Source organism: Hyla sarda, chromosome 3 (assembly GCF_029499605.1).
Source record: "Hyla sarda isolate aHylSar1 chromosome 3, aHylSar1.hap1, whole genome shotgun sequence".
Taxonomy (NCBI): domain Eukaryota; kingdom Metazoa; phylum Chordata; class Amphibia; order Anura; family Hylidae; genus Hyla; species Hyla sarda.
The window spans coordinates 204412004-204422257 of record NC_079191.1 but is presented as its reverse complement, the minus strand read 5'-3'; the positions used below and the strand labels follow the sequence as shown (position 1 = coordinate 204422257).

General features: G+C 43.0%; 1 protein-coding gene across 1 annotated transcript; it reads left to right on the top strand.

Annotated features, from left to right (window-relative positions):
• The first annotated feature begins 251 nt into the window (after positions 1 to 251).
• LOC130362032 (cytochrome c oxidase subunit 7A2, mitochondrial) lies at positions 252 to 9809 on the top strand. The gene is made up of 4 exons (XM_056565895.1): positions 252 to 404; positions 3714 to 3803; positions 6435 to 6519; positions 9603 to 9809. The coding sequence occupies exons 1-4, from the start codon at positions 387 to 389 to the stop codon at positions 9656 to 9658; spliced, it is 249 nt and encodes an 82-aa protein (XP_056421870.1). The 5' UTR covers positions 252 to 386; the 3' UTR covers positions 9659 to 9809.
• The last annotated feature ends 445 nt before the right edge of the window (positions 9810 to 10254 follow it).

The window sequence follows — 10254 nt, the reverse complement described above, 5'->3', positions numbered from 1 at the left end:
CTGGCCAGGTTTTGCTAAATCTCCCCCATTGTACTTTATATAAGTGGTAAATTGTTGTTGATACAGCAGCTCATGGAGGGCGTGTGTGGGTTATCACTAGCGCCACACAGCCGCTCTGCTGGACAGAATGCAGCACATGGACGGTGTGACAGGCTCCATCCTGCTGCCCTACAAGTAATCCATCCTCCATAGTCCTGTCACCGTACCACACATTACAAACCAATAGGACACCGCTGGAGGGTACAACCTAAAGAGTTGCTAAGCCCCGCCCACTACACTTTACCCACGTGATATAGTGACGTGCTTCCGGCGCGGTTCTACTTCCTTTTCCGGTTATCTGGTGCCCTTGTCCTTCTATAGGAGAGAACGAGACATACAGCAGCACCATGTTCCGTCACCTACAGGTAACCCCGCCGGTCCCTGCAGCTCAGCCTTCATAGCGAGCCCCTATAGCTGGGGCAAGTAGATAGGTCAATGTACAGTTACTGCGGAGCTGTGGTGCCCATAACCCTGTGCAGCTCTGAGCATGTGTGTACGTGCGGCTCCTCAGCACTTCCTGCTATGGGCAGCTCTGCACTCCTGTCAATGTCACCCCAGTATTGGGCTTTCCTATGTATAGTCTAGACCAGGTATAGGCAACCTTCGGCACTGCAGGTGTTTCGGACTACATTTCCCATGATGCTTTTGCATAATTTTGGCTGTATGAGCATCATGGGAGATGTAGTCCAAAACATCTGCAGTGCTGAAGGTTGCTTATGCCTGGTCTAGACTCTGCCTAGCCTTCCTTCTAGGACAGCAGCTGCTTTTCTTTTTACACTGAGGGGGTTACTCCACAATTCCTTGTCCCTTTCTCTAGAGTGTCTTCTTACTAATGTGCCTCCAGGTGTTGTAAAACTACAAATCCCAGCATGCCCGGACAGCCGAAGGCTGTCCAGGCATGCTGGGAGTTGTAGTTTTACAACAGCTGGAGGCACACTGGTTGAGAAACACTAATGGTGGGATTTCCTGCGGTGATTCTGTGGAGATGACAAGTGGGGTTTCTTATCTATAAGGCTGCGTTCACACGGCCATCTAGACTTTATCCTTTCTTTTCCTGTTTAAAAATTAAAAACTGCCTTAAAAAAAATGACAATAACTGATGCAAACTGATGCTATCCATTTGTATCCGTTTGAATCCGTTGTTGTTCAGTTAATAAACAAAAAAAATATATTTTTTTATTCTGAGCATGCTCACAAGTAAAAACTGAGTGAAAAAACAGATGACATTAAAAGCTCATCCTTTTCCATAGACTTCAGTGTTAAATTCACTGTATCCGTTTTTTTTCCTTCCATTTTTTTTTTGATGGAAGAAAAAATACTGCATGTGCTGTTTTTTCTGCCGTCAAAAAAAAAACAAAAAACGAAAATGAATGCTGACTGGTACAAACGGGTGTAAACGGATTGTAAAAAAAAAATCCCATTGACATGAATGAGATTTTTTTTTAAAACTGCTTTTAATCCGTTTATACCCTGCAAGATCGGAACCGAAATGGGGATTAAAATAAACGGGGACAGACGGCCGTGTGAACGCTCCCTAAGATGACCTCTCCCAGTAACCTTGTGCTGGGGTGTATGTGCTTGACCATAGGAAGCACTATATGTTAAGATCTGTTATGCTGCAGTAGTAATCTTTGTGGTAACTAGAGCTGTATTCCCCTCCTGCCTACTAAGGAACGCTAGTATATAAGGAAAGAGCGACGTCAATGGGAACACTAAATGGACGCTAAATCTGCATTAGTCGTGTATTGGCATGATCCCCACCTGCCGATGTCACATATATTGAACTATCTCTTCAGTTTGAAATGTTAAAGTACCGTATTCTGTTCCAAATCTGCCCAGCTTGGCGTGGATTCACCTGCAGAAATGCTGTCACATGACTATGGCCGGATCCCAGGAGCGCACAACTTGCATTGAGTTCAATGGTGGCAAAGACGCCTGTGAGATGTCACTAAATGTTCTGAACGCTGTGGAGTGAAGGAAATTTAAGTGACACTGATGGTTATTGGTGCCAGACAGGCTGGTCTGAGTATTTCATAAACTGCTGATCTACTGGGACTTTGATGCACAACCTTCTCTAGAGTTTCGAGAATGGTCTGAAAAAGGAAATATTCAGTGAGCGGCAGTTGTGTGTGTGTGGATCAAAATACCTGGTTCATGTCAGAGAATGGGCAGCTGGTTTGAAATGACTGAAAGGCAAAAGTAACTTAAATAGCTAGCTAATTGTTTACAATTAAAGGGGTACTCTGGTGGAAACATTTTAACAGATTTGTAAATTACTTCTATTAAATTTTTTTTTTTAATCCTTCCAGTACTTATTAGTGGCTGTATACTACAGAGGGAATTCTTTTCTTTTTGGATTTATTTTCTGTCACGGCCACAGTGCTCTCAGCTGACACCTCTGTCCGTGTCAGGCACTGTCCAGAGCAGGAGAAAATCGCCATAGCAAACCTACGCTTCTCTGGACAGTTCCTAAAATGGACAGATGTCAGCAGAGAGCATTGTGGTCGTGACTTAAGAGATCCCAAAAGAAAAATTTCCTCTGTAGTATACAGCTGCTAATAAGTATTGGAAGGATTAAGAATTTTTATTGGAAGTAACTTACAAATCTGGCACCAGTTGATTTATAAAAAAATAAATAAAAATAAATCACTGGAGTACCCCTTTAAGGTATGCAGAATACCATCTTTGAACGCACAACACATTGAACTATGAAGCAGCAATGGGCTGCAACAACAGAAGACACATGAGGTGCCACTCCTGACAGCCAAGAACAGGAAACTAAAGCTACAATTCACAGGCTCTCCAGAGTTAGACAATAGAAGACTGGAAGAACATTGCCTGGTCTAAGGAGTCTCAATTCCAGCTGCAATATTCAGATAGCAGGGTCAACAATTGACCTAAACAACAATCCTGTCTAGCATCAGTGGTTCAGGCTGGTAGTGGAGTAATGGTGTGTGGGGGGACATTTTCTTGGCACATTTTGGGCCCCTTTGTACCAACTGAGCATTATTTGACAGCCTACCGGAGTATTGCTGCTGACCATGACCACAGTGTACCGATCTTATGATGGCTACTCCCAGCAGGATAAATGAACGGGAGATTCATATGGATGTGCAGCCGGTTAATCTGCAGCATAATGCCATCGTATCCATATGGACCATGTTTTCAGCATCTTGTAGGAAAAGTATGCCATGAAGAATGAAGGCAAGAGAGGGTCCATCCCAGTACTAGCAAGGTGTGAATGTAATTCATTCTGAGGTGACTGCTTCACGTTAAAATGCTTTTTTAGAGATCCCGCCTGGACAAACTGACAGAAACCACGTGGGAAATTTGACTAAATTGTGTTCTCTGGCATATTTGCATTGTGGCAATACAAGTAGTAATAAGAGTCTTAATAGGATTTTTATCAAGCATTACCTCTTCTTTGAGATTTTAGCAGGTATCAGAAAAGAATTCTTTGACTGTCTTAGAAATTCTATTGTTTAGGAAAAGGGCAGTCAGCTACAAGTCATAACTGCAGCCAGTGGGGTGACATCCTGACTGATGAAGGTGTTGTGTTTGGGCAGGGTACAGTTGTTGAAATAGTGAGGTTTTAGGGTACCTTTACACTTGGACTATAAGCAAACGCTTGCTTTACTTGCTCATTGTTTGACCTGCAAACCTTTGTTTTTCAGGCCCTTCGTCAGGTTTCTCAGCGGACCTTCAGCAGCTCCACGCGGAGGCCGCGCCAAAATAAGGTTGCAGAAAAGCAGAAGCTATTTCAGGTAAGGCCAGCATGGCAGTTGAGTAGAACTTGCCTGGATTATTTTATATCTTACCACATGTTCAGAGAGAAAGATAGGTACTCAATGGCCGAAAGGATATGGGCACCCAACAATCGTACCCATGTGGGTAAGTTGTTTTTTTTTTTTTTTAAATCCACTTCTGGGAAGGGTTTCCCAGAGATCTTTGTGTGTGTGGGAATTATAGCCCGTTCATCCAGCGGTGCATTTTTGAAGCCAGACACTTATGTTGGCTGTGTAGGTCTGGCTCTCAATCTACATTTAATTTTGTTTAATCTCTAAAGCGTACAAGAGTGGTGGAGGCCAGTGCTTTGTGCCGGATACTCTATTTTCTACTCACTAACCTTATCAGACTGTACTTATGAGCCTCACTTTGGGGATGGCCCTTTCCTAATCTTGTGCACAAAGTGTGGCCCCAAATGTAGAGACATACAATTGTCTAAAAGTTTTGTATGCTATAACATTACCATTACCTGTCAATAGAAATAAGGGGCCTAGTTTATACCCTGAAAAATTGACTTGTCGTTGTCCCTCTGTTGCAAATTTTACAATAGGTAGCATACTCAGGGTATCTGCATTCCAGGGAACACAGTTTCACTCCTCTAAAGTACAGGGGCATTGTGTTTTATACCACTTCAGCTGATGCTTGGTGCAAAAACACATTGAAATGTCATTTCATGAAGCTACCAACATATTTCTTATGCTGACGTCTCTAACAGAGACAGTCTAACTCTGTAGGTAGCTCAGTGTTCCCAACCAGGGTGCCTCCTGCTGTTGCAAAACTACGACTCCCAGCATGCCCAAACAGCCAACGGCTGTCCCGTTATACTGGGAATTGTAGTTTTGCAACAGCAGGAGGCACCCTGGTTGGGAAACACTGCTGTAGCTAGTACTTTCAGTGTAGGCAGCCGCACTCTGTAACTTTGCATAGTTTATGGCTGCCCAGTTACACTTGGACACTAACATTTGCTCATAGAGCTAAATGGAGCAAATAGAAAGTTCATAGGCTTGTGTGAAAGGTGGCATCCTCTGTTGTTGCCATGTTTTATCTATAGAGATTGCAAAGCATTGTGCTTGATTTTATCCACTTGTTTACAGCGGCTGAATACCGGAACCAAGTGATTATAAGTGGGGTGGAGGTAGAGCTGGGTTGTATGACCAAATATATGTATCACGGTATCTTTGCAACTCATGGCGGTACCACTGTATATAACAGTATTTCTGCCGCCTACCCCTCCCCCAAATCATGTGACCCGCGTGTGCTCTTCTGCTTTCCCCCCCGCCCCCCCAGATTATCAGCCCAAAGCTGCGCTGTCCCCCCCCCCCCCCCCCCCCAATCAGGAAACTAATCATGTGACCAGCGAGCGCTGTTCTGCCGCCTCCCCCCAATTACATTTTCAGCCCAGCCTCATCCTCCTGTATGTTGCGGCCCGCCGGAGCGGACAGTCTATACTGTACGCTGTATCCCTATGCCTGGGCTGCAAAAGATAAACAAAGTAAACTTAACGCACCTTCCTACGTCGGCCTCGCGCTCTTCCTGGGGACGGGAACGTCGGACAGCCGTCAGTCTATCACTGGCTGCAGTGATGTTCCTCCTCGGCCGGTGATGGGCTGAGCCCACGGTCATGTAAGAAGCCGGCCGGCTTCTTACATGACAGTGGACTCGACCTATCACCGGCCAAAAAGATTGAAAGCTTTGTAGGATTGAAAGCTTTGTAGGTCAATACCATGTAAGTTCCATGCTGAGTAGTGTTCAGTGAAAGTTCAACCATTTCTTTGGGTTTTCAGTGGTAGAAGTAGACTTGTAGATGTATAGAACTTGTAGGGTTTTTTTTTTTTTTTAAAGAAAATTTGTCACCCACAAAATAGCATGATATGAATGATTACAATGCAAATATAATACTTGTGTGTTGTGCCTTTTTATTCTTTAGAAAAATACATTTATGTGCTGTTAGACAAAGACGTCCCCCAGGGCCATTGTGCTGAAAATTCCTGCCCTCCTGCTGTTGGACAGGCAGGACTTGGCTTACAGTGCCAAATTCTGCACCTACATGGTTAATGCACATTGTGGTAAGCGAGTGAGCTGACAACTTATTTTATCCAAGTAAAAAGAAACAGGCTCTTTCCCCATCCATAGTGTTCTCTTTATTGAGCCTTACAAATAGGACAATACATGCAGGACGTCATAGACACAGGCGCAGTTTTGTGCCGGACGCCTCTACTTCCTCTGACCTCTGTGTAGGCCAGAATCACATGCCTTTTAATCTGCAGGCATCATGTTATAGAGCAGGAGGAGCTGAGCAGGTCGATATAGGTTAACTTTTCCCTAAAAACGATATAACTGCTAAATTATTCATGGAAACCTAATAGTAGTCATATGGGCATTCCTACTCCCAGGATGAGCTGAGCCTAAAATGAATAGGACTATTAATACTGGAACTTCTCCCACAAAACCATATATACTTGTTATCTCCTTTTCCTCTCGAACATGCTAAATGTAGATTGAAAATGCAGTCCCATATGACAGGTTCCCTTTTAATGAGTATTATATTTATGCTGCATAGTCCTTTTTACTTGACTGCAAACAGTACCTACCCATGTGTTCTTTTGCAGGAGGATAATGGCATTCCAGTTCATCTAAAGGCAGGGACTGGAGATTTATTATTGTACAGGCTGACCATGGGGCTTACAGTCTTTGGTAAGTGACTTTATTTTCAGTTGGGATCTTGATAATTTTCCTGCCACAGCAATTTTTGGCAACTTTGTTGCTGTATTGTAAGACCACACAGTAGACTTTTGGCTCTTTATTTTTTTGAGGGCCAAACTATAGTTTTATTGATACAGTTTTTACTGTTAGAAGTTCTCAAATCCCAGCCATTGCGGGGGATTTCAAGTATAATAGATGGCAGACACCTGCTCTGTATGCTTCAAAGCCCTCTCCATACTGCCCACCCAATATTTAGGTGGAAAACACATTAGTTTCCAATAGTAAGTAATGAAAATATTTAATTGCAGCAACTGCAGCACAAACTGTTTTTACTCCATACATGTACATCAAATGTTGGATAGGGGTTGGTTATATTACATACATCCTAAACTTTATCCTGGTGGGTACAGTGTCAAGCCACTTTTTGATAGCGCATGCTATTTTAGAAGCTAAACCTAGACCATGAGACTGATATTCTGAAAATAGCTACAGTGGGGAAAAAAGTATTTAGTCAGCCACCAATTGTGCAAGTTCTCCCACTTAAAAAGATGAGGCCTGTAATTCTCATCATAGGTATACCTCAACTATGAGAGACAGAATGAGAAAAAAAACTCCATAAAATCACATTGTCTGATTTTTAAAGAATTTATTAGCAAATTAAGGTGGAAAATAAGAATCGGGTCACCTACAAACAAGCAAGATTTCTGGCTCACAGACCTGTAACTTCTTCAAGAGTCTTTGTCCTCCACTTGTTACCTGTATTAATGGCACCTGTTTGAACTTATCAGTATAAAAGACACCTGTCCACAACCTCAAACAGCCACACTCCAAACTCCACTATGGCCAAGACTAAAGAGCTGTTGAAGGACACCAGAAACAAAATTGTAGACCTGCACCAGGCTGGGAAGACTGAATCTGCAATAGGCAAGCAGCTTGGTGTGAAGAAATCAATTGTGGGAGCAATTATTAGAGAATGTAAGACATACAAGACCACTGATAATCTTCCTTGATCTGGGGCTCTAGGCAAGATCTCACCCTGTGCAGGAGAGCATATGGATGATCCAGAAGAGTATTGGGAGAATGTCATATGGTCAGATGAGAAAAAAGTACAACTTTTTGGTAAAAAGTAAACTTGTCGTGTTTGGAGGAGAAAGAATGCTGAGTTGCATCCAAAGAACGCCATGCCTACTGTGAAGCATGGGGATGGAAACATCATGCTTTGGGGTTGTTTTTCTGCTAAGGGACCAGGATGACTGATCCGTGTAAAGGAAAGAATGAATGGGGCCATGTATCGTGAGATTTTGAGTGAAAACCTCTTTCCATCAGTGAGGGCATTGAAGATTAAATGTGGCTGGGTCTTTTAGCATGACAATGACCCCAAACACACTGTCCGGGCAATGGAGTGGCTTCATAAGAAGCATTTCAAGGTCCTGGAGTGGCCTAGCCAGTCCCCAGATCTCAACCCCATAGAAAACCTTTGGAGGGAGTTGAAAGTCTCTGTTGCCCAGTGACAGCCCCAAAACATCACTGGTCTAGAGGAAATCTGCATAGAGGAATGGGCCAAAATACCAGCAACAGTGTGTGAAAACCTTGTGAAGACTTACAGAAAATGTTTGACCTCTGTCATTACCAACAAAGGGTATATAACAAAGTATTGAGACTAACTTTTGTCATTGACCAAACACTTTATTTGCAAATTATGGTGGAAAATATTTTAAAAATCAATGTGATTTTATGGATTTTTTTTTCTCATTCAGTCTCTCATAGTTGAGGTATACCTATGATGAAAATTACAGGCCTCTCATCTTTTTAAGTGGGAGAACTTGCACAATTGGTGGCTGACTAAATACTTTTTTTGCCCCACTGTATTTCCATTTTAAACTTTTTGGGTCCTGTCCTAACAAACTATATCAAGTCTTTTCTCAATCCTAGCATGGGTACCCATTTTTTTTCAATAACAATGCTCTTTAACCCCTTAACTTTTGTTGCACCTCTTTTTATTGGGGCTCAGTGGTCATTAAAGGGGTACTCCACACCTAGACACACCCCTCACATAGGTCTGCATTGAGGGGGTAGGGTGTAACGTCATGAGGGGGGGGGCGGAGCTGTGATGTAACGATACCGCGGCCCCTGTATCGCCTGTCATCAGCCACGGAGTGATCTTCGCTCCATACAGCTCATGAACAGGGGCGCTGCAGGAGAGATCGCGGAGATCCACAGAGGCAGAGTACCCCTTTAAATATAGAGCAGGCCCACGAAGCTTACACTTCAGCTACTGGCAAGGGACTTTTCAGGATGATCCTGGCAGTGTAAGGCTGTGTTCACATGGTGGAATTCCACTGGCAGGTAAAACATGCGGTTGCTAAGGCCGCTCAGAAATGTGCCGTCTTAGAGATGGCAATGTATTTCCTTGCAGACTGTGCAGAAAGAATAGACATGACTATTCTTTCTGCAGATACCAGAATTTGAATTTCCGTGCCAGATTTTGCCATGTGAACAGTGTAGCAGAATCCAATTAAAATCAATGGGACTCTGCTGCTGTGGAATATTGTGGAATTCCGCACGGACATTCTGCCATGCAAGCATGGCCTTACCCTCAGCATGTTGCTATTACAGCGTGCAGAAAGTGAAATGTTAGGCAATGTTCACACACCAGAATCTCTGCATGGAACTCTGCATGAATTTATTGCCAAAACACTGCCCAATAAAGAGTTTCTGCTGCAGGAATTGAGGGCTTATTTTTTGCAGGACTGATTACAGCATCTATAAGGTTTATGCTGCATTCTATAGTTTTCATTGAAATCTGTAGCATAAAACCTGCAGCTCCAAATCCTGTGCATCAAGTATGTGCAGGATACTGTACATGTGAATAGACACTTAGGGCATGTTACCACATCTTGTTTTTTTTGTGCAGTTTTTAGTCATAGCAAAGAATTAATTTAAAAAAGTCTCTTCCCCTATGTTCTGTTTCTCAGATGTTGATGTACATTTTGGGGCTACCATGTTTAACTAAATTTTTTTTTTATTTTTTTTTTGTGAAATATTTAACATCTGTTTTTATTCTTCCCCTTCAGGAACTGCTTATGCCTTGTTTGAGATTGTCAAGGCTGCACTTCCCAAAAAGAATTGATTCCAGCTTCTGTCATTTCCACTTCTGTCCAATTCTGTATGATGCATCAGGGATTGTTCTGTCCTTGTCATAAAGACCTCAGTAACTGATGGGAACAATATTTATTAAAATGTACTGTACAAGCTGCTTGGAATAAAGCAGTTTTACATGACCATTCTGAGTGCTTGATTTATTTTTCAGTAGCAAAATTGCTGCATAAGTGTATACAAAAGGTCTCCTCCTTGGGTATGTCAGGTATACAGTGAATGAGAAAAATTTTATTTCCTATGTTTACCCACTGAGAAAGAAAGGATCAGCCCATAATTTCAATGGTAGGTGTATATGAACCTCTTAAAGGAGTACCCTGGTGCAGACTACTCCTACTCTCTCCTGCCCGGGCTGCAAAAAAATGAAAATAAACAATCACTCACCTTCCTGGGTTCCCGCGGAGCGCCGCTCCAGCTGATCGGTCCTCCGATCCATCTTCTTCATACTTCTTTGTGAACGAAGCGTCACATGGCGCTCAGCCTATCACCGGCCGCCGCGATGTTCTGCTCGGCCCATAATAGGCTGAGCACCATGTGACGCTTCGTTCACACGGATGTATGAAGATGGAT